The sequence below is a fragment of the Parus major genome, chromosome 2 (assembly GCF_001522545.3).
Source record: "Parus major isolate Abel chromosome 2, Parus_major1.1, whole genome shotgun sequence".
Taxonomy (NCBI): domain Eukaryota; kingdom Metazoa; phylum Chordata; class Aves; order Passeriformes; family Paridae; genus Parus; species Parus major.
The window spans coordinates 66,728,269-66,752,701 of NC_031769.1; the positions used below are offsets into that span (position 1 = coordinate 66,728,269).

General features: G+C 45.9%; 2 protein-coding genes across 2 annotated transcripts in view; one reads left to right on the forward strand and one right to left on the reverse strand.

Annotated features, from left to right (window-relative positions):
- SLC22A23 (solute carrier family 22 member 23) overlaps window positions 1-14,401 on the forward strand; it is a 90,666-nt gene extending 76,265 nt beyond the window's left edge. The window contains exons 7-10 of the mRNA XM_033512099.1: window positions 317-549; window positions 3,160-3,192; window positions 4,978-5,101; window positions 10,007-14,401. Of these exons, the coding sequence (XP_033367990.1) occupies window positions 317-549; window positions 3,160-3,192; window positions 4,978-5,101; window positions 10,007-10,364 (748 nt within the window). The 3' untranslated portion in view covers window positions 10,365-14,401. The remainder of the gene's footprint in view (window positions 1-316; window positions 550-3,159; window positions 3,193-4,977; window positions 5,102-10,006) is intronic.
- A 1,269-nt stretch (window positions 14,402-15,670) lies between these two features.
- PSMG4 (proteasome assembly chaperone 4) lies at window positions 15,671-21,606 on the reverse strand. The gene is made up of 3 exons (XM_015618204.3): window positions 21,338-21,606; window positions 21,160-21,235; window positions 15,671-15,938 (listed from the first exon to the last, which is right to left on the reverse strand). Exons 1-3 carry the CDS (start codon window positions 21,512-21,514, stop codon window positions 15,817-15,819), a joined length of 375 nt encoding a protein of 124 aa, XP_015473690.1. The 5' UTR covers window positions 21,515-21,606; the 3' UTR covers window positions 15,671-15,816.
- Between the last annotated feature and the right edge of the window lie 2,827 nt (window positions 21,607-24,433).

Below are 24,433 nucleotides of genomic sequence, written 5' to 3' on the forward strand. Positions count from 1 at the left end.
GTGCTCCTCTGGGAATGGGATTTCTCAAATACAATGGGAAAACCTATCATGCACTAGGAGATCTTCTAAAGTTCCCTGTGCCTTGATCATACCATGAGCAGCAGCTATATGGATAAAGTCAGCAAATATTTGGTTAAATGGAGATTTTTTTTCCTTTTTTTCTTTTTAGCAATGCTTATTTTCACAGTAGCACCTAGAGATAAGTTTCTTAAGGTGTTGCATTCCTGCATTAGTGCCTTCCCACATTGAATTACATCACAGTGTGTGTTCTACCTTCTCAGCAATGGTCTCTCTTGCCCTCTCCTGTTTCCCCCAGGCTGACTGGTTATGGCATACACCACTGTTTTGCAAAAAGTATGATGGGGCACGAAGCGAAGATGGTGATTACCCACAACTTCTATGCGGATTACTACACCATGGCCGGGATTGCACTGGCATCCTGCCTGGCCATGTGCCCTGTGGTCGGGTTTCTGGGGAGGAGAGGAGGACTCCTGCTCTTCATGATACTTACAGCTTTGGCATCTCTTCTGCAGCTGGGCCTTCTCAACTGTAAGTTGGAGATGAGAGCTTTTCAGGACCACGCAAGCTTAACATGCAAATAAGGGACCAGGAAATACTAGCATTTCCTTTGCCTTTCCCAGATTTGTCATGTGATACACCTGCAGAGTTTTAGAATCTGAATTTGTTTGAAGGTTTCCTCAAACACTTGTTTCTCAGGCTCATTAACAAAAGGCATTGTATTCTGGATGATTCCCATGGTGAAGTTCATTGAGCATTGGTGCTGTATCCGGGGTAGTCACCAAGAAAACAAACAAGGAAACAAGAAATGCTTTCAATTTTATTTCAGTGAAATAGCTCCCAGGGAAAGAGATGTATAGAGGTTGGGAAGGGAAAACTTTCCCACTCAAGTCTGCTTCTCAAGGGGCCTCTAAACCATGCAGGAGTTAGAGCAGTAGGTTTATGTCCTCTGCCTGCTCTTAGCATCTTGCTACGAACAAATAGTATGCAGGTAGCATGGAAATTCTGCAGCTGAAAGACCCCACTTTTAACACACTGTGTATGTATAGTCCATGTGAACATGATTTTGGGAAGTGACACAGCATTTCAAATGGATTATTCCTGCAAAAAGGAACAGTGAGAGTGTTCCACCTCTTCCTTTGCAGGCAGTAACTTTTGTCTGGCCATTTTGAGCGGCTTCAGCTATTAAAACTGCTATAGAAATGTTCCCTTTCCTTTTTAGATTTTATTTCATTCTCTTCATTTTTTTGTTGGTTGAGGAGGTTAGCTTGATGAATCAGAGAGGTGTTGAAACAGAGGGAATGTGGGATGTGCTTTGCCACTCTCACAATTGCCAGTCATTAGACCCCTGATCCATAAAATCCCACCCCAAGGAAAGGGGAAGAGGGTTGAGGCATACTTCGGACAAACTGGTTATTACAGAACACTGGTTATTGATGGTTTTAATTTCTAAGTTTAGTAATAATGGAGGGCCTTAAGAAGAAAGAGCTTTTTGCATTGAGGATGGAAAGTTTTCACATTCTTCCATACTGAAGACTGCTCCAAGCCAACAGGAATTGTTCATATTTACAGACTGTGTTTCCCGGAGGCATTTACTAAGTTAAACTTTAGCAAACAAGCTATTTGTGGGAGTGTAGGAGGGAAACAGGGAACCTCTTTCATGACATGGAGGAAACTCCAGCGTCGTGTGTGTTTGCTCCCAGCTTGGCACAGATGTTTACATTCCCTTTGAGCACATATTTACCATGTCCAACAATCCCAGCTGAGAGTGGGAGAAGTCCCGTGGCTGCACCTCATCATGTCTGTTGAAGGACTGAGACCATTCGCATGCAGATTCAGGCTGTGCATGTGTGCAACCTCCCAAAACTCCATGTTCTTCTGAGGGTGTCCTTCTGGGTCTCTCTACACTGAATTTTCCCATTTTAATTTTTGTTTTAAGAATGGGAGATGTTTGGTGAGGCTGTTGAGGCAATAAACACACACTTGCTTAGTTGAGAGACAGTGTGTGAGAGCCTTTAGTCTCCTCCAGAGCCATGAAAATCTGGTTGCATTTTTCCAAAATAAATTGATGAGGGAGGTGGGAGGCAACACCCTGTAGGACTCATTACAACTATTTCCATAACAGGTTTAGGTAGTTTTGTGAGCCAAGTTGCCAAAACTAAGATGAGGCAGGGCTTTAGGTTTTTTGTGCTACCTCGGCACTCTCAGTGCAGTGCTTTTATCAGCCACTCTTTTCTTTGTGAGGAGGGAAAGGCAGCCTCAAACTTCAGAGCAGCTCTCCCCACTCCTGACCATGGCCACCTCTTCCTCAGAAGAACTAGACATTGTTTGGAGAGAAGCAGTGACCCTCTTTATTTTGAAATCTGTCACAGCATCTTCCATGTTTTAATTTAGCGTAATTTGAGCATAATTGGAAAATTAAATCAGAATCTGAGAAGGGGGGGGGGGTTGTAATTCTACACCAGCCACAAACCTGCAGCAGCAGACCTTGATGCTCTCCTTGTTTGACCTGTCCTCTGAACTCTGGAGTGTCACCTGGGAAGCCACAGAACCCTGGTGGGAGTTGACCAGTGGAACTCTGCCTGACTTGTGCTGATGCCCTTCCCCTTGCTGCCCAGTGCTGCTGTGTGCTCCCATGTGATTAGGAGTGGTGGCTAGTGTGACACATGGACCATCAGCTCATGGATTTGGAGAGGAATAGGTCTCCCACCAGTCTGACAACACTGATGCACAGATTTTGCTCTCTAACCCAAGTCATTCACTCAGGGCTGCAGCAGGAGGGCATTTTCTCTTCTCCCCCTTCATTAACAACAAAGAGGCCTTTGTGTTAATCCCAGTGGTAATTCTGGGGCTTTTAAATATGCTTTACTCCTGGTTTGTTATCACTGTCTCATTAGCATTCTGTCCTCCAGCTGAGATGTGCCTGGAAACAGCATGTCCTATCTGGTGGCCAGGGAAAGATGTAACAATTTTGGACGGGAAAGATATGGGAGTCAGAGGGTGGGGCTAGGGTGGCATGTAGGATTTACCCCCCTTTTTTTTTTAACTTTCAGACAAATAAACATATAAAAACAGTATGTTCTTGTTTTCTCTCCCTTTCTCTTTTTTATCTTTCTCTGACTTCCATGGTCTTGGATCCAGTGATCGGAAAATACAGTCAACTTCCAGACTCAGGTATGGTTTTCAGACAAATCCGCATCATGTGGGAAGCACTCCCTCAGGGATACATAGATCCAAAAGGCCTGGGCCAAAGCACCCAGAGCAGAGCTGCTGCCACAAAGGGGTGCAGGGGGAAAGTCCATTTCTGTGCAGTGCCTTGAGAGCCCACTCACAGGCAGGCCTGCTCATTTATGTGCAGCCTCTTCGTGTAGCATCCCCTCCACATAGGCTCACCTCTGCATGTCAAGAGAGGGTGCAGAGGACCCCCAAGGTTTGCATACAGGGTAAGGCTTTCTCAGAAAGTCTTCTTCTGAGAAGCACTCCCAGTTCAGGAATCTCTGATATTTTTTAATTTTTTTTCCCCAGAAAAGAAAAGGGGACTAAAACACTCTAAGGACGCTTTTGATAAGAGGACTTAAACACCTTAAAGAATACTTTCCCAAGCTGAAGTACTGTAAGAGCAATGCAGTGACAAACTCCAGGGGAACAAAATTTACCTTTGTGTATCAGATTTGATGGACCTGTCCTTGCCCAGCTTTTCCAAGGTCTGTTCTGCTGAGGCTCCCTGAGGGTGTCGGTGGTGTAGCCTCACCCAGTACACAGGAGTGGCCAGAGACCCAGGGTTTGCCAGGTGCTGTGCCCACATCCTCATCAGCTGGCAGAGTTTGCCCTCTCCCCCAGACTTGGGGTGCATTGCAGAAAGAGCTTAGCCCTGAGCAGGCTGTAGCATGTCTCAGAAGATGTAACCAAAGAGCTCCCAAATACCTTTTGCTCTCCTGACAGCTGATCTGTTCAGCAAGAACAAAAGCAGGTGTTAATTTTCATTGGATCCAACCCAGACAGTATGCCTGCTTGGGACTGCACACAGCAGCTCTTTCTTCAGGCAGGCCTTGGGACATGTGTATAGACAGGTGAGGGAACATTGGCTGCAAAGTTCCAGTGCTTTCCCCAGTGCTCATGTCAGGTATGATGTGTTCCCCCTGTCTGGTGCAACCATGAGTGATGTGGCCTCCTTGCTGCCCAGGACAGGCCACATGAGCTTGTACAACCCTGGTCAGAGATCCCACCCCTGCCCACAGAAGGTGGCAAGCGGGGATCAAGTGAGAGATGTACTGCCATCATTGCCAGAGACAGTTTCCTTGAGCTTTGTTTAGATTTACTGGGGGCTCTGGTAGTGCTTGATAGACACTGTTGGCTCCCTGAAACCTTGCTGCCATGCAGCCGTGAAATGATTGAGCAAACAGCCCTGACTTGAGGGAGTGCTTCACCGTCCTTGGCATCAGCCTGTTCTCACCTGGAGTTGTCAAGCTGGGAGTTACAACAGAGCTTGCAGACTGATCACATGCAGAGGTTTAGCACAGAGATGGGAGCACTTCTAGTTCTTTCCCCTCTTGTCCTGGAAGCCTCTCCAGTGCCCAAGCTCCACTGTACAAGATGTTTGGCAGTTTGAGGAATGCTGCCTGCCTCCACTTGTCTGTCAAACATGAGAGGGAAGAGGCTGGTGCCTAAAATAATGCCCAATGATTTGTTTTTATATGGGTTTTACCTTTTCTGTAGTGGCTGAGCATAAAAAATCAGAGATCACTGCCATCTTTTGGCATGACATTATGTTTTTTTTGATGTGTGTTTGTATCTCAGGTGCTTGGGGAATGGATTTTATAAATACCAGTTTTAAATTTGTATTACAAAATTACTCAAATTCTTGTTGAGGGAGAAGAGTAAAATAAACTGTTTTAATTGTTTTCTTCCTCAGAAGTTTGACCTCCTTCTTACTCTTTATGAATACACTTGTCTTGCCAGGTATGAGTGACAGCGTCAAAGACAAATTCTCTGTTGCGTTTTCCATCGTGGGTATGTTTTCTTCTCATGCTGTTGGAAGCCTCAGCGTGTTCTTCTGTGCTGAAATCACACCCACAGTAATCAGGTGAGACTTTGGAGCCCCCCTCAAAAGATGGGGACAAAACTAACCTCATTTAATTGATAATGACATGTGTAACTTAACACGTTGTATGGGAGAGGAAGCCCCACGTAATTGGAGACCTCACAGCAACTTGGGGGCTGCTTTTTACAGCAGCTGCAGTCAGGCTGCGCAAGTAAATGCCTGCCTGTGTATAGAGAGGCTTTGTTTTCCATGGCTCCACCTTGTGTCCCATCGTGGTGATGATCAGCAGGCCTGGCAGCACATGAATTGCAGCTTGATAGGGTCTTTAATACTCAGCTGAACCAGTTTGTGTGGTTGAACACTGTCATTGCTTCGCTAACTCTGTGGGATTTGTTCGAGGAGTGATCAGGTGAGATCTGCATCTTGATTTTAAAGGAGATATTCTGTGACTGTGCAGAGGAGAACATGGGTGCCACCAATCCCTGCCTCTATAGGGCATGCTAACCAGGACAGATGCAGGGCTGCTTCAGTGGAAGTGTTGAAACATGTGGTATAAATGCTTTTGGTGCATAGAGGTGCTCTGCAAGCCTGCCTTTCTGCCTTTGTTGCAGATAAAGCTGTCTTTCTCCTCACATACAGACCTATCTTAGCAGAGGCTCAAAGTTTTTCTAAAGAGGAGCATTTTCATCCTGGGAAATAGGAGAAATCAGAGAAATTATCTTTGTTGGAGAGTTTCACATAGCACATCTTTGTATGGTCAGGGGTTTGTATCATTTTATACATGCACTGTTATCTTTCAGAGCACAAAGGTTGTGCTTCTGTGCTCTGGATTATGCTTTCAGCAATGCCACAGCAATTCAGGAGTTTGCTCTGGCTTCACTGAATTTCCCAGGAATGTAGGTCATATGGGTGGGAAGGAGAGAGAGTGGAGGAAAGAGGATACTTTTCTTTTTTTCATCCCCTCCAAATTATATGCCTTTTCAGTAACTTTGCAGTTACTGTATTATAAAAGTATTATTTCAAAACTGTCATTTGAGTAGCCAGAGTCTCCTTGCTCCATGGTGTTTTTTTTCAGGATATCTAAATTTGTGAATGTATTTTACAGATAACATTATTTCCACAGGAAAAGGCAGTGTGAGGAGTGAGATTATACAGCAGCCTGAAACACAAACAGCTATTTATTTATGTGTGTGTCAATCAGCCTGGTGTTTTTATGCCTTTTTAATTTTCTCCTTGTCTCTGTTTGAAAGACACACAGATAAGGAATTGACCATGTCAGCCAGAAGAGAATGTGGCAAGTAGGGTCAGATGTGCAGTCTGAACTTAGCAAGCTTTTTTCCCTTAAATCACTTACGTTGCTACAGGGAGGTGGACAAAATCCTGGCTGGGAGCCAAAATTCTGCTTCCCCTGACTCTGCTAGGTGACACCACACGAGTGACAATAGCTAGATATGCCTCAGGTTCCCTGTTTATTTATAGAAAGTATGACATTCCGCACTGCTCTGTGATCCTACCACCACAATAAGACCCACTCGGGATTGTAATTAGGAGGAGCAGCTCAGGACAATGCATAAATCTGTCTCATGCAGAGGTGTGCTTAAGCTGCCTCCTGTCTTGCTATTTGGTGGGATCTACTCTGCCCTCCAAAATGCCACCCTGGATGCCCTTTGGGGGTTGGAGCTAGATGATCTTTAAGGTCCCTTCCAACCCAAACCATTGTACAATACTTTTGTAAGTAAAATACTTTTGGTTGGATCCCAAGGAGCCTTAAGAAAAAGAAAGGCAAAGAGAGCACAACTGGGGTTGTCTCTGGGGTTTCACCAATCAAATCCATTATCTGCAAATCCCTGAGAGCAGAAATCAGCCCTGCCATTACCTGGGGTAGCAGTGGCACGATAGCAAACCCATCCATCTCCACTGCTGTGGTGTTGAGATAAACAGTTCCAGGAGGAGAACAGACAGATCTTCATCACCAAGAGGTGACACCTGCTCCAGCAACATGAACATTCCACACTGTCATGTGTCACAGAGGGGTCCTTTGGATCTGTGCACTGCACCCCAGTCTCCTGTAAGTAGGCAAGGGGGCTTCATCAGGAGCTACCCTTCTTTGTACCCTTCAGTGCATGTCTCCATCTGAATGCTGAATTAAAGCACCAAGTGTCACTGATGATCCATATGGGATAATCTTCACAGCACTACAGCCTGCATGTCTACTAAATACAAATAGGATGGAAAAAACACAGCATGTCCTCTCCTCATCCTCCACATACTCAGTTACTATCAAGTGGAGGGTGGTTCTGGCTTTTTCTCTCAGTGCCCACACAGTCAAAGAATGGGCAGCCATGGCTTTTAATTAGGGTCTTTTCCCAACCACAGCTGCCTCAAGCCAAACTTCCAGTTGTTAAGGAACCTTTCCTGTCGGACCACCCGGGAGCCACTCGGCAGTCACATTCACACAGAGGCTCTGCAGCAGTTCACAGCCTCTCGTCTTGGGGTGCCACCCCCCAGAGCTCAGTTTGCAGCTGACACCACATCTTGCCCACCCAGATACCTGCACTGAATGCATTCCTCAACACAGTGGGATGCAGGGCTGTTTACTGCGACCTGAATAAGGCCTGGCTTCTCAAAGGTGGTGTGTGCTCCGTGAGGCCAAGGGAATCCCGGTGTATTACTTGAATCTCTGGCCTAGGACTGAATGCACAAAATGTCCCCTACAGGCAGGGAAAAGCTGTGGAGCTTTCCAGGGACTGACTCGATCATCCATGGGGCCATGCCATAGGAAAGCCCTCCACAGCAGCCACTGGCAGGCAGAGGTGAGAGGGAGAAAGCTGGGACTCACTGTGGATGCCAGCAGCCCTCACACTCCTTCTCCAGTCTCTGCTCTGCATCTGGAGAGTGTTTGAAGTACAGGCACTGACCCCTGCCATGGACTTCCTCGTGCTGAGGAGGAGAAATGCCCCAAAGCACTCAGAATGTTTTTCTTTTCCACCTGCTGCCCCTTGTCACCTGCAAAAAGTGTGAATCATGAGGGTGATGCCTCTCTTGCCCTGTAGCTGTTTTCCTGATGTGCACAGAAACAAAAAATTCCTGACAGTATATTCAATTTTCTCTTTTTTTTTCCCTCTTCATGTTTTCATATCTGCAGTGTAGTTAAACCTTAAAGAAACCTCTTCCCACACCAAAATATACTTTCAAGCCTTCTTCTGCCAGATTTTGATGGCACTGGAAAAGGTAATGCCTACTCTAATTACTGACGTCATTTGGAAAAACTTTTTTCCCCACTGCAAATCTGAAGCCACTTGACCCATAAATGACAGAGCAGTCTTTGTTGTTGCCTTTTCTCGTTTTCTTTCAGCTTGCTTGATGTCCTTCTACAGCAGCATTTAAAACTCACCTCAGGTCCTTCTCAGAGGGGTTGAGATACAATTTAGCCTTTGCAATCACTGATGTAAATGAGCCAGGCTTTTGTTGCTCCAGAGCCAGCTTGGAGAGAGATTTGCCATGCATTTGGGACTGGTTGTGTCGATTACTCATGTGAGTGTATTAATGAAGTTGCAGGGAGGCCAGTTGCACAATAGTTGCTTTCAGCTGGGTTTCTAAATTGCCATCGGAAAGCTGGCAAGTTTTTAAAAAGGGCTTTTGCAGCATTTGGGGAAGTCACTGCTGTCTGTGAAAGATCCTCTGCTGAGTCTGAAGAACTGGAACATACATATGTGAATTTTTGATCCACTCAGTGTCCCAAGAGCATCTTTTGAAACCTATGTTTGCTGTCCTTCAGCTGTCAAGTACGCAGCAGTGGATTTTGGAAAGGATTGAGTGAAGACTAGCTTTAACACTGTGGTTGGCTGAGTGAATTCGGCATTTGTAGATTTGTTTGTACAGCGATTTCTAGGATGCTTAATAGCCAGGGAAACGTTTTTCCCAAGTATTTGACATAAAGCAGTCCGTTTGCCTTCTGCAGGTTGTCTTCTGTAAGGGCCAGTTTTTATTGATAGTAAAAAATCAATCTTTACTGAGCACCTGAGCCCCTCTGATCTCCAGAGGGTTTGTGAATAGGTGGCATATCCCAGAGGAAGTGTGCAAAGTGTGCTGCCCTCACAGGCTTGGTAGGGAAGCAGGCTGCCAGTTATTAAACTTTCAGGGAGGTCTCCCTCTGCAGGCAGCAGGGCCTTTGGAAAATGGAGGAGGAGCTGCCACTCTCACAGATTTTGTGAAAATGAGTAATTTAAGGATGACACTCGGCTGGCAGGAGACCTCAGTCGTGTCACAGCAGGAGGGAATGGCCTGTCCCAAAGAAACACTTCTGTGTGGGGACACCCAGCAGAAACAGACCCAGGATTGTGAGGTGTGCCAGGCCTCCTGCACCAGGGCCTGGAGAGATGCTGACAAGGAGAGAGCAATACAAGGAATTGCAGAATTTGCTTGCATAGTCAAGCATTAGGAGAGACCACTGAACTGGCCTTTCACATGCAGCTTCTGTGCCTTGAGCTGGAGGAAGATGAGTTTACTTTCACACTTTTTTTTTTTTTCTGAAACTTAACTTATTTAATTACATCTCCAGTATGTTGAGAAGTTCCAGCCATAACATAATTTTATGTAGAAAATATTCCAGCACTCAGTGTTTGCTGTAATGGATCAAGACAGTGGCTTGTGAAGTCTAATCCCCTGCCTCCACTGCTGAATGGTGAAAATACTTTAGAGGCAGCCAAAATTGATTTCTGCACTTACTGCTCCTTGGTGTGTCTAGTCTAAGTGGAGAAGAGTGGCACACTAAGTAAAATCTGGTTTTCCCTCACTGAATGTGGGAATACTTGGAACTGGAAGTACTTTAGAGTGCTTTCTACACCCTCACATGGTAAAGCTTCTCTTCTTATTATGTGGGGGCTGTTAAATGGGTGTGAAATGATAGTTGAGTGTAATTATTTCCCTGTCTGCTTGTGTTTGCAGGGGAGGCGGGCTGGGGCTGGTCCTGGCCAGCGCGGGCTTCGGCCGCCTGACCGCCCCCATCATGGAGCTCCACAACCAGAAAGGTTACTTCCTCCACCACGTCATCTTCGCCTGCTGCACACTCATCTGCATCATCTGCATCCTGCTGCTGCCCGAGAGCAAGAACCAGAACCTGCCTGAGAACATCCCGGATGGGGAACATTACACCCGGCAGCCCCTCCTGCCGCACAAGAAGGGCGAGCAGCCCCTGCTCCTGACAAACTCTGAACTCAAGGATTACTCTGGCCTCCATGACTCAGCAGCTGTGAGTGACGGGATCTCGGAGAACACCACTGCCAACGGCATGAAGTCAATGTAACTGGGTGGATTTTTTTCCTTCTCATTTTTTTTTTTTAATTATTTTATTTCCCCTTCTTCTATTTCTTATCTTCCTTTTGTATTTTATTTGATGCTGTTGTGCGGGAGGAGTAGCACTTTGGGCAAAGGTGTTTTGCACAGATTTTACAAACCAGTGATGGAGCAGACACAAACTTAGAGGAATTCAACTCTGCTACTAAAGCAAATTTTGGCGTCTTCAACAGTTATGCAGATTACTCTTGAAAAGTTTTGGGGGAAAAGACTCTTTTGAGAAAAGACCTGGCTGGCAGTAGCCCTTCAGAACTCTTTTTTTCCTGCCATTAAATATGTATATTTATTTTGATTTATTCTCAAGAAGCACTTTATTTCCTTTTCCTTTCATAGATCACAAAAATGAAGCCATCTTATAAGAGGTGCAGCCATTCCAAGAAAGAAACCATGGGGGGAGGGGGAGTGTTGTTTTCTGTTTTGTTTTTGTGTTTCTTTAAAGGAAAGAAGGATTCTCTGCAAAGTTGAATTGACTTAAACTTAGACTTGTGCAACATTTTTCTGCCTGTCTAGAAAGTCCAAGTGCCCAGATTGCCTGCTGTGTTTGTATACACTAAAAAAAAAAAGAAGAAAAAGCAAAGCAAAACCTGTTGTGACTCAAACTCTGACTGCATTTTATGAATCTTATATTTGTCTTTATAGCCCATGTGCACTTAAAAGTTTCTTTCTAAATTAGTCCTCTTTTGTTTTCACTGAATGCATTGGAGAAAATCCTACCCAAACAAGCTGATTTTTTAATAAGAATCAGCTTTCTGCATTTAAAGAGTATATTAATCTATTTTAGGTGGTTGCCACTGGTCCTTAATAGTAATGTAGATGATGCAAATGATTTGACTAACGATGCAAAAATGAGTTTTGCCTAGAATGGCTATAATTATCAGGAGGCCCAGGATCTCTGACTGCTCCAGGAGAAAAGCCTAGACTAGCAGTGATAAATAATAAGGAGCATGGGCAACGATCTATAACTTTATTCCAAAAGGCAGCATAGCTGGGATTTCTGCTCCTGGGAAATGAGTGTCCTGGTATTAAGTGTTTTTAGAATCAGGGTTTGGGTTTTCAATTTAAGTGGAAAAAATGCTTAAATTAATGTTGGAAAGGGATGAATTGATATGTGAATAATGACTTACTGAGCTGTCTTGAGTTCTTAGAGATGTGTTCTGTTTCTGACCCAAGAATATACAATGAACTCACCCTTATTTCCCAACTGCTCTTGTAAGATTTTAGTTCAGGAAAAAAAAAGTTTACCTAAATTGGATTAATTCTACACAAAGTGAACATCCAGTTTACCTCCTGCTGTGCAGATGGCACTTTGATAGTGGCCACTTGACTTCTCTCCTCCGGCCCCCAAACCAACTATCTCCTTTGGCCATTGGCTTTTGGTTCTCACTCAAGAGAATTTTGTGAGGACCTAATTCAATGCAAGGACTTCGTTAACAAATTTCTTGCATTGTAGTTAACCCTCCCCTCTCTCCCTCCCTCCCTCTTCTCCTTTCTCACTCAGGCCATCCATTTGTGATTGCTCGGTAGTGCAGACGTTCAAACAGAGCAGCAGGATGTCAATGTTGTACTGAGTGTCCGTATGATTGCCACTTTGTTTGATGTACATCTTGCGTTCATATGCAGGGGGAAGTGCTCATTTGCACTTTCCTCCTCTACCTTCCCTTCCCCTTCCTCCCTTGCTGTATATATCGTCGATTAACTACTGTACCTAACAATTTCCATCCTCCATTAGGCTGCCCATGTCCTCTTACAGTCCCCAATAAATCAGAGATCCATGCTCCCCGGCAGGCCACGCAGTAAAGTAGCACAGCCTCAGACGCTGACGGGTGCAAGGGGACAGGTAGACCTGCAGAAGCAACAGAGGTGGTTGTGTTCAGAGTAACAATGTTGTCCTAAAGCTGCTAATTTTTACAGAGGATGATGTGGACATTTGGGTTCTTCTTGAGCCTGGTAAGAAACACTGGAGCAGTTGATGGTAGTTTTGCCCAGAGTTGTTACACTACTGTTTTTTTCACCTTTGCTAGATTTGCTGTGACAGCAAGAGCCTGATCTTCCTTACGCTCAAGTTTTATTGTCAGGCTTGACTGTGGCTGCTTCTTTTCGTTCTGAGCCGAGACCTTTGCAGTCCGTGTTCACCTGAGGAAAGAGCCCAGCCCTTCCCCACTTGTGCAGTATTGACACACCAAATTAGCGCGATACCTTTTGCCTTCGATGCGAGATGCTTGTTGCAAGCCACACACATTCGGGGACGAAAGAAACGGGTTCACAACAAAAAGCTGAAGAAGCGAAACAAGGCTTCAGGGAAGAGAAAAAGGGCCTGAGAGAGGAGAAGGTGCAAGTGCAGAGGCAGAAAGCAGCGTCCTGCCATCCATCGTGCCGTGGAGCCAGTGGCTCCTTCCTCCCTGCTCTTCTTCGTGGCCCGTGTGCTCAAGCCGCGGTACAGCTCTTGTAGAACATCCACAAGCCTATAAAGCCGGCTGCTTCCAGCACTGTCAGTGGTCCTGGTGAGCTCACCGCTGGTGTCCACAGCGCTTTATCGTTTCCTGTTCTGGTGGTTGCTCTCCGATGACAGGCACAGGGAAAAGAATACTTGTTTAAACATACCAATTTAGATAGTAAATACACTAGGTGACAGGAACATGCAGCAACTTTAATTTTTTATTTTTTTTTAAGAAAAAAGTCTTGTGAAGTTGATTTGATTTGCTGCTTTTTTGTTTTTTGCTTCAAACCAGGTAGTTGGTACTGATCTGCAATGAAGGGAGCCCAGCTTCTCTAGTTGGTCTGGCCCTCTGCCTCTGTCACAACAATAAAGCAAAAACTAATTTCCTGCCTTGGCAGTTCCAGTTTTGCTCCTTTTCCTGAAAACATGAACACTTCTGTGATGATTACGTTCTTCCACACATGCTCACGGGGTTGGAAAGCTTTCACTAAACCTATCTTGTGTGGAGGATCCAGGTACCAGGTGATGCAGCAGGGCAGAAAGGAAGCGTGGGGATGCTTGCCCTGCCTTGTCTAGTCCTGCAGCAGGACAGGGCTCTCTCCTGGAGTCCCAGCCTGCTGCACCATTGGCTCCTCGGCCATGTCTCCTCTGCAGCCATCACCAGGAAAGGCTTTTCTCAGGCGGCTCTTTCTGGCCACCACAACAGGGGAAGCAGTCCAAGCTGTCTTGTCCATTTTTGGCCTTTTTCTGTGAACCTTCAGTAACCTCTAAGCCCATCAGTAGATTTTTCTTTGGGTTTACCATTTAAGGGCTTTCTCCATCTTTGTAAGTTCAAACAAAAATGTGAAGTTGACATTATGCTTGATCCTGGGGGTTTTGCCCCCCTTTTAAGGTTCCAGTACTGCTTTTGTTGCCAGACACGCTGCAAACAGATAGCAACAGTTACCTGTTTGCAAGTGTTTTGTGGCCACTCAGAAAGGGGGTTGTGTGATTTACTTCTGGGTTTCACTGAGTAGGCTTTTTTTTTGTTGTCGTTCTTTTTAGTGGAAGTATTTTGCTTAACTGTTGCCACTTCCTGGAGCCAAACACTTTATTGGTCACCAAATTGGAAGCAGAAGTGCCATTAACTGAACTCTGTGAATGTCAAATCAAGTTGCGCCTGTAGCTGGCACATAAGACAACACTATCGAGTGGAGGGATGATCTCCCCCACTGTAACTCTTTTTTATTTTGTTTTTTAAGAAAAAAAATGAAATTACAAACCTCATTTTAAATGTATTGTGTAAAATGTTTCAGGAAAGGAGTACAGTGTGTTTTGTCTAGTGGGCGAGATCTCCCTCCCCATTTCAGTTTCCGATGAAGTTTTAAAGAATCGTGTTACTGTATGTTTTGATCATGAATAGTCTGGTGGTGCTTCCTCATAGCACAAGCTTAAATCAAGTACTGAAAACAGTCTTACAAGCTAAATGTCTGCATGATGTTACATCTGTTGTACCTACTGAGAAGAACTTTGTATGTAAATGTACAGAATAAAATGACGTTGTCCCATCAGTTTGCTCTCCCTGGTCTGGCTCCCTTGCAGTGACTTCTCGAACACCCAGCAGCAGCTGATGCCTCAGCACATAGCCCTACCCTGCTCTACAAACAGAATGAGCTGTTTGTAAATCAGGCTAATTAAAACAGCACATTGATTTGCAACTAATTATCCTTTATAGTCAATTTCAGAAGCATAGTCGACTGTTTCCTGAGCAGTGTAAATTAAAAAGAAAATACCTTTCAACAGTTGCTTTTTGCTATTCTGATATTGAACTGTGGCCAAGGACAGGCAGCTGTTCCCACCAGGTAAGGAGGGGCCCTCTGCACTCACACCAAATCTGAGACAGTGTTCACATTGAACACTGGGAGTTCAAACCCTTTTGGACAAGAGACCCAGCAGCTGTGCCTTCTACAGCAGCAGCCACTTGGTTACAGTTTTTAATTGCTGATTGTGGCACCATAGCAAGGTAAATTCATCACTTTTCTGTAGGTGCTTAGGACAGTTTAGAAGCAGCACCAGTAGTTTAATTTTGGTTTGTATCATAAGCTGATGCTGGAGCTTGAGTCAAGGCTCAACTCAGAATGAAAAAAAAACCAAAAAAACCTCCACAAAAACCTGGATAGCTAAAACTCCTAGCTGCAATCTTATTAAACAAAACAGCCCCTGGGTCTGCCCTTGAAAGGATACACATGCTATCTGAAAGCAAGTCCAGAGATGTAGCAGCAGGATGTTTTTAACTGGTGGTCACGGTAGGAGACCTCTCTCATTTTATGTACAAGCTCAATTTACATGTGATGCTCCTCTAGCAGCCTGACAGATTTATCTGTTGTGCCAGAACTTAGAACAACAATTGTGCTTTTTCCTTCTATGTAGTCCTCAGGGATGCATAAATAACCCTTTGTGAAATCCTTCTAGCGTTCTTAGTGCCCAAGGGATGGAAGGAAATCCATTTTTTAGCACCAGTACTACAACCAAGAGGGGCTAAAAAGACAAAAGTAACACTTGTGTCACAGCTTTACCATACAAAAATGTGGGATTTCTTTATTTTAACGCTAAAAGCTGCTATACTATGTTCAGTGCTAGTACACAGTAGATTAATTGCACAGATAGCATTTGGAACTGATTTGCCATCAGATCCCAGTACTGTGTGGAAGCCAGACACCACATGCACTTTTTCAATCATGTTCATCCCTTGCAGCATCCATTTGCTATCCTACTTGGCAGGGTAGCAAAAAAAAATTTTTTTGCTTTGAAAAATCAAATTGTATTTGAAAAAAAGAAAATCCAAGTCAAGTGTATCTATATTTAATAACAACCACAAATTCAATCAAAATAATACAAAAGAAATATACTAACTTAATGTCAGTGTGAAAATTGCAAACAGTTTTTCTGAAACAAAACCTTCATCTTCTTTTACAATGATGCACAATCAGAACTTCTCTGGAAAAGCTGTCATTTCTTCTTTGATCCTGTTTTCTATGAGTAAGGTGAAATTGCTGTCTGTGTTTTGAAGATTGTAGCTGACAAATATCTGCTTTTTGGTCTTGCTGGCTAAAAGACAAAACAGAGTTTATTCTTATGTAAAAGTGAGGATGGCATTTGAGCAAGCCTCGTAAAAAGCCCCATCATGCAGATTTCTAGGACATTCTCCACTCCTGCTGTGCTGGGTGCAGTTACAAAGGAATAGCAGAAGTCCCTGACCACTGGGGAGTTGGGCAAGATTTTGCACATCACAGAAGTGAACAATGTAAGACTCGTGACTGTCAACAAGTTTTTGAGCTGACACATGACACCATTAGTCACTGGAAAGCCTTGCAGTGCTTGTAGTGGATTTTTGGATGCTTCTTAAATAGCTTACGTTGTAAGTGAAACCACAGACTGTACTGGACTCTTAGCACTGAAATTCTGAGTTTGTAAATCTGTGCTGTGTAAAACATTAGAGGGAAAGCACACAAGAAAGTGACTGGGCCCAAATTACTGAAGCTCTGATTTTTTTATGAACCTTAAAAGGTTCATAAGCTTTAAAAGGCCCCGAAAAGCTATGCACCAGTTCTGTCTAAGCTTGCTGTCAATTTTGTTTCCTTTAACCTTTTTTCATACAGTGTCCATGAATGCTCCAAGAGGCTGGAGAGCCTTTGCTGAACATGATGAAGCCAAGCACAAGTTCCAGGCTACTGTAGTGACAAGTACCTAGAGAGAGGTGCTACAAAATTAAGAGCTGCCTTCCATGACAGAGCTAATTAACAGTGACAAAAAAAAAAAAAAAAACTGTCCAGGGGGACAAGAAGACTTAATTGTCAAAGCACAAGAGATAACATCAAAAAGTGTTTTATAAATGAAATGCCATCCTACTTAGATTTTACCACAGTAATATAGCAAATTTGTGTCTCTCTTTATATATTACTGAAGCTAAACTTTGTGGAAAATGTAAGCACCATATGGGAAAAACAGGCACTAAATTTAAATTGAGTTGTGTAAAATAGAAGACAAAAAATAGTATTTGGGTCACGAGATATACTTGTCCAGGAATGAGCTGGGAGCTAATGATCCCAGGCACAAATCAGACTGTTCTGCTGAATACTCAGAAATATTCACCAAAATTTTTAAAACTTCAGAATAAAGACACTAGGACTTCTAAGATCTCAATCCTTTCTAAATAGGAAATGAAATAGTTAAATACAGAAAACCTGTATATATGTATGTATAAAATGTAGTTAAACAACTCCTTTAAGGCGTTTTCATTACGCAAATGAATTTTTTATTATTTTCTATTCTAACAGGTTATCAGCTTCCTGACTCAGTAAGCAGAGCTGCTTCTGAAATGCAAGGACTCATTTGCCTTTTAGGACTTGGCACTACAAAATGCTGATATAATGCAGCTTGGTGCTCTGATTGCAAAAATTAGCACCTGGCACTAGATTTTTGTGGTATAAAGCAGCATGTTTTGTAAGCACTAGTGCTTCATCATCATGCCCTAAATGAATGCAGTGCTAATTCTGAACTAATTAATACCATTATGCTAGCTAACAAAACTATATAGTGCACTGCAGTTTCAGAACTCAACTTCTTAATTATGTTTGCCTATAGAGTCTCTGGGATGCTGTTCCAGTTCCCAGGAACAGTGTGAATCTGGGAGTCCCTCTGGGCTGCCTGTGCCAAGGACCTCTGTTCCCAGGGCTCTGCCCCAGCTCTAAGGGGCAGGGGGACCTTTTCAGTCCCTGCTTCCTGAGGATTGAGTTGGACATGTGCACTCCTGTGGAAAGGACAAAAGAGGGCAGATCTTATGCCTCTGTGGAAGACCACCTGCAGCTTCAGAGTAAAGTAGAAAACTGCAAAGGACAAGGCTTACCTAAAAATCCCCCTGGCAGGTCTGCTTCCCATGCAGCCTGGTTAATAACCCCTGTTCCACTGGCTCTTCAGAGTGGAGGAAAAACAGCCTTGACAGCCATTGTCCAGGATGTGCTGAGTGCCAGGAGAAACTACAGCAGCACAGATCTGCTCCTACAACTTCATGTACAGAGCAAAGGCCCAAACCAAAGCTTGAAGAGGAGCCCAGCAGGAGCAGAAGAGGCGGGACAAATGTTAAACGTAACTTTGTAGACTATTTATGCTGGAAAAGAGATGATGAAAGTGATCAGTGACCGGCTGAGAAACACTCAAAGAAAAGGTTGAGGTGATCTTCACCAAGAGTCCACCAGTCCCTACAGAAGGAAGATGGAAGACGTGGCACTAATCAGTACTGCAGCCCAAAGCACAGTGATTCCAGAATATGCACCTGAGGGAGGCACTGATGGACAAGGACTTTCTCAAGAACTGGCCTCCAGTATCCTACAGGAAACATTGTTAGAATTTGGGTTTACTGACTAGTGAGACACATCTTGTGCCAAAGCAATCAGGCAGGGTGGTGGGAAACAGTCCCTGCACATCGTACAAGCAGATATAGATAGATATATGTAGAAAGAGGAATAAGAATGAAGCACATGTGTCCTCAGCAACAGAATAAAAATCAGAAATAAGGAAGGTGATAGAGCCAATACATGAAATGCTGCTGTTGTGGCTAGGACCCCTACCAAACTACAAAGAAAACAAAAGGAGAAGCTGTGCACTGTTATACACAGCAGCACTGAAACTCCTGCTCCAGGGCAGGAAACCTGACATTGCAGGAACACATGGTAGATGATGGAATGTGACAGGCACGTGTAAGAAATGGAAATAGTTATGTGCAAACAGCATTGCATGCATTGCTTCTCCTGTGGAGACAAGAAACTGCATGGAAAAAAACTGTGACAAGCGTGGCAGGGGGAGGAGAAAGGAGGAAAACTGCCTGCCTGAAGGTTACCACATGTCAGGATGGTCAAAAAGGCTACCTTGGAAGTACAACAAGTCAGACTTGGCTGTGAAAAGCATCTCTGCTATTACAGATTTTGTGGGAGTAAGAAGGATTTAAATTCCCAAAGAAAAACTACACACCAATAACAGCAAAGCTGGGTATTTCCAGCTGAGGTAGAGCACAGATTTCCTTACCAAGCATTTTGTGAAACAAAGATAGAGAGATGCTTGTTGATGATCTTGCAGATCCACTGGTCTCAGTATAAATAAATAAATAAGTAAATAAATTTGGACTAAGTGACTGTGAGTTGACCTAAATTCCTGGACTGTCGAAAGCCAGCCTGAAGACTATGGTGTGAGTTTTCAAATAGATGTATTTCTTTTCCCAGAAGCTCAGGTAAAGAACAAGCACATCATTTTCAAAGCCATAAGTGAATTATTGACCTTCCCCTTTGAACCAAAGGTGAAAAAGGTCTATAGGCCTTCCTCAAAATACTTTACCTTAACCAGGATCACACAAGCAAGAACAGCATATAAAAGTAATATGAAAAGAGCTGACTGGCAAGGAAACCTGCAACCGAGTGGATAGAGGTCATGGACACAGAGGAACATGGACCAGAAGCCTAGCTGGGCCACAGCTGGCTCAGAAGTTTAAGATAACAAAATACATACCATGAAACAATAACAAAAGATACCTAAAGCACACGAAGAAAAATAAAATAGGAAGGTGCGTTATACTCCAAGGATAAAGAGTAACCTATAGACCAGTACCAAGCAACAGTATCAGTTCTCAGTAACAGAGTATGGGAAATTAGTAATGAAAATAATAAAAGCACCTTAAGGGGAAAAATATATATATATAAGAAAAAAAGGCAGCAAAACAGACAACTCATTAGGAGAAAGAAAAGTCAGGTGACTCAGACAGCCTGTCCTAGAACACTGAAAGAACTAATGGAAGAAATAGCAAGTTATTTTGAACTTCAGCTATGAAACATGTAATAAATCAAGTTTTAAGAGAGAAGATAGCAAGCACATGTAGAAAAGAAAAAAATCCAAAAGGAGTATGAGAATCACTAAGATAACTTGAAGGGGTCAACTGGGCTGCAATGCTATGCAGAAAATTGGAGCATGATTCAGAAAAAATTAGTGACAAGGAGACAAAATTGAAAGTGGAATAAACTGTTATACTTTATCCAAAATAAATCCTCTCTGTCTACATTTTTACTGACTTCCTAAGGATAAGGTACTAATTACACATAAAGAAGTCACGTGATACAGTATCTCATAAAATTATTACTTAAAGTGAAAAGGACTGAACTCAGTGTGTAGAGAAAATTGTGCCACCATGGTCGATTAAAACAGTGTCTGTTAAAAGAGAAGTTACTGTGAAGAAGAAAAGACACTAATACTGCTTTTCAAAGATCAGTCTTGTGAGCAACCCTTTTTTATATGTGGCCATAGAGGAGAAGCAGGTGTAGACTCAGGGAAGAGCCTGACAATACAAACTCAGGACATACTGTCTGAAGCGGAGATCAGCACACAGATCATTAATAATTCTGTGGTCTGTCCATGTGAAAGAGAGGAAGTAAGGTGAGACTGAGCAGCTCAGCATGTTGCTTTTAAAACCTGGCAACAAGCACATCAGCAGCTCACCATTTGGAGCTGCATCAGCCACTAGTGGGTGATGATGAGCAACCAGCATGACACAGCTGTCAGAGCTGTGAAGGTGATAGGAATGCATTGGGCCAGAACGCATTAATTAGGTGTATTTTTAATCTTTTTAGTATGGACATAGGAGTTTGCAAGCTGTTGCAGTAGCTGTTGCACTCTGCATGAATGATGTGATGGAAAAGGAAGCATCCCGAGCGGTGCTCGTTTGGGTCAGTCAGATCAAGCCCAGGCATCTGTGAGACAACCCTGGGCTTCCCAGGCCAAAACTTCTTGGAATGTGGGGGCTAAAAGGTACGAGATGAGATCTTCATCTTCAGGTAAAATGCACGTGCCTGGCATGACGGCCACCTCGCCCACCAGGACAGCAGTGTCACGGGTTTACAGAGAGGAGGTCACTTGGAACCCCACTCGACAGGTGCAGCATGCGCTGCCCCTGCCTCGCACCCACAGCCAGGATAAGGATATCAAATAATTCACTTCTGCCGGTGCACGGCGTGCCCAAGGCCGCTGACTCAGGTGCCGCAGGCTCGTACACGGATGGAAAAAAGAAGTGAACCGCTGGATTGGATGGAAGCTGCCGCAACCTGCGGCAGTGCAGGCTCATCGGCCGGGGCAGCGCGCACTGCATCCTTCTTCTCCCAGGCAGGCCGGGCTAGTGGCTCACGGCCTCCGGAGAGGCCCGGCCCGGTCCCGACCCGGCCGCCCGGGCCCGACCCGGCTCCCCGGCCCCGTTTCCCCGCACCCCCCGCCCGCACCCCCCGCCCGCACCTACCCAAGCGCTGCGCCAGGCAGGAGGAGGCGGTGTCCGAGGGGTCCCCCAGGAGCGAGGCGGCCACCGGGATGCTGTCCTGCAAGCGGAGCACAGCACAGGGCACGGCTTAGTCCCGGCAGCGCGGGTTAGGGGCGGCGGGGCTCCGGGGCCCGGGCGGGACCCCGGCAGCGACACTCACACGGGGGCTGCACATGGCGACGGCCAGGCTGGCGAGGGCGGGCGCGGCGCCCACCCAGAGGAAGAGCGAGTCCCGCAGCCGCATGGCGTGGAAGTGCACCCGCTGCTCGCCCAGCTGCCCGCTGAAGTCGTGCAGGGCGATGCCGCCCGCCGCTCCGCCGCCGCCCGCAGCCTCCATCGCCGCTTCTCCCGGCGCGGCCAGGCCCGAGCAGGCAAGGCCCGAGCCGGAGGCTGAGCCCGGCCCGCGGCCCCGGGGAGGCGGAGCTCGCTCGCCGCGCCCCGCCGGGAGGCACCGCCCCGGCCGGCCCCCGAGGAATGCGCGCTTCCCACCCCGGGGAATACCGGGACACGCACACCGGTGCCCGCCCCGCCCCGGGCCCCCCTCCGCCCGTGCAGACCCCGGCAGCACCAACACTCCCGGGCACGGCCCACCGGGAGCGAGTCTCCTCCGTGTCCCCTCCCTCCTGAGCTTGCGCTTCCCCCCGGGTCGGTGCACGCTCCCTCCGTTTGCCACTATTCCCCTCCCATCCCAAAAGACACAGCTCCTCCCGCGGGTGCACAGCCCCTGTGGGGGAGCGCAGCCGCAGCCCCGGGAGCACAGGCTCCGTGCCCGGCTTCCCGGGACTCACAGCTCCCCGGGCTTTCCCCGCTGCCCGCCCGGGTGAAGCGGAGGCAGCCGCAGGGATGGGGAAAGCCCACTAGGTGGCAGGTGAACCCCTGCGTGCAGAGCGGCACACCGGGGGCTCCGGGGAGCCACCCGGGAGGAGCCCCGGGGCTTCAGATTAAAGGGAAAGGGATAGCGCGGTCCTGTGCGGCCTCGGGAAGGGGGAGCAAGGTCACGGCGACCTCGGCTTCGTTCAGCTATGGAGGTTTTCAGCATTGGGGATCTGCAAAGCGAGCGATTCGGGTTTGCACAGCTCTGGAGAATATGGAGCCGTGAGCAATTAAAAGCCCTGCTTTGGGTGTGAATTTTGTGCTCATCACTCTTTCCAGCGGAGCACAGCAAAGCCGGTCATTACTGGAGAGGATTTTCAGTAACCGTACCGTCTGTCGCTGATAAGAATATTATTGGTTCTTTGATGGCCTTGGGCCCTTTACAATTGGAAACACTTCACGCCGCCGGCAGGGCAATCATCACTGCACAAAGAACAAGCACGTTAAGGGTACGGACTGGCTTTTTAATCAGCATTTCCTCTGCCTCCAGTTTCCTACATACCGCTAGAAATCAAAATTTCCATTTCTACGTGGTAAGATTTCATTTTCCCATTGGTAGAAGTGGGTGGAGGGAAAAGAGCCCTTCATCACTTTTCTTCCCTGAGCCGCTCCAGTTCTCCTGGCATCTGCCAAAAGAAAATCCTCAGCCCTGATAATTTCAGTCCATGCTGCAGCACTGACACTAAATCCCGGGAGGCAGCTAAGCCCTGCTCAGCTGCCATACCCCGACGTCCCATGGCACAGGATCAGCTTGGAGGGGGGGGGGGGTCGCACGCCACCTCCCTGCCCTACATTTCTCACTTGCTTCTTGCACAAAGCGCTATGGGGATGTGTGGTGTCAGCCCCCACGATGCCTGTCCCCTGCCTCGCTGCTGAAATAGCATCAGGCTTGTGCTGGTCCTCCCATGGCCCCCACTCCATACATCCAGTCCCAGCTCTTTCCCTCAACATGGGCTGGCCTCCCACATGGTGAGGTACTGCAGAAGCTGAGTTTTGTGTTGGGGCCCGAAAATCAGCTTTTCCCTGTCCCCACAGCCAAACTGACACTTTGCCCTTCGGCAGCTGTGAAAACAGACAGGCAAAGAGGTGACGAAAGCCACCTTGGAAGGGAGAGAGTGTTGGCTGCACCAAACACTTCCCTCTCTCTGCTTGTTGCAGCTGCAGGTTCACTCCACAGCTGGGTAGGTAGGCCAGCCAGGAGCATTGCAGGAATAAAAATCTAGGAACAGGATAAAATGTCTGCTGGGAGCCACGCAGGTGGTGGTGGTGAGATTCCTGTGGTAAGATACCTGCAGGTGATGGAATGTCCTGGTTCGAAAAGACAGGTGTCTGCTAATGAAGGCAGGAGCCTCCCTTGAAATGGAAAATGTAAATCCCCTCCAAATTATTGTAATTTTGAAAATAAGGGGCTCTCAGGCAAAGATATAGAAATAGGAATAACAGTTCTTTACTAGTATGTATAAAAAACCCCAGAACTACAACTTAATAGGAAAATTAAAATAAAATGTACTACAAAAAACCACAATACAGCGTTGTATTGTCAATACAACCCGACATTCTGCTGGTCAGAGTGTTGGTAGCAGTCTGATTAAATGGCAGCTGCAGTCCTCCTGGAGTGACAAATGTGGTTCTGTTGAAGCAGTGATCCTATAGAAGGTCATCATTTTCCTCTAAAGGTCCAGTGGTGGTGTAGATGGACCTAGTCTTCATCTGAGAATCCAGTGGAAAAAGGCTGCCTGCAGTGTTCCAAGTCTCTGATCATATCCAGGTAGGAATGCTTGACTCCTCCCCTGGCTGGAGCATCTCACAATGGAATGATGTCATTTTATCAGTCATGCAGTGAGACTCAATGGCCCATTAACAGAAGATATCCCCCTGGAGTTATGAGGGATGGGTCATGGAAGAGACAAGGAACACTGCCCCACCTGGTTTTAACAGATGTTATAGAATCCATACTTTTGGTTACATCTCACATTGCAGCCTAAGACATGGAGGAATTTCCCCCAGGCTTGCTTGATCAGTGGAGAGAAGAGGAAATATTAGGGCACAGTTCACCTGAGCTGCTTTAGGTCTCTCTTTTGAGAGAGAAGGAGCCCCTCTTACCTGGTTTCCATTGACTTGAAAAGAGGTGAGGGTGAAAGGCAAGGCATTGCACAGCTCTGCAGACAGTTTTACTCATGCTGGCAAATCCTTCTCTAAGTGTTCAGAGCCAGTTTCTTTGCTATGATGGGTCAGAGCTGGCTTCTGCATTGGAGTCCTGCTGGAGGATCTGTTCTAACAAAGTTCCAGCTCAGTGTGTCTTCCCACAAAGTAGAAGTTTTGGCCTCCTTGTGTGCTAAACCTTTGTTAAAGTCATCTGCTGGACTGAAGTGAGTTTTCTTCA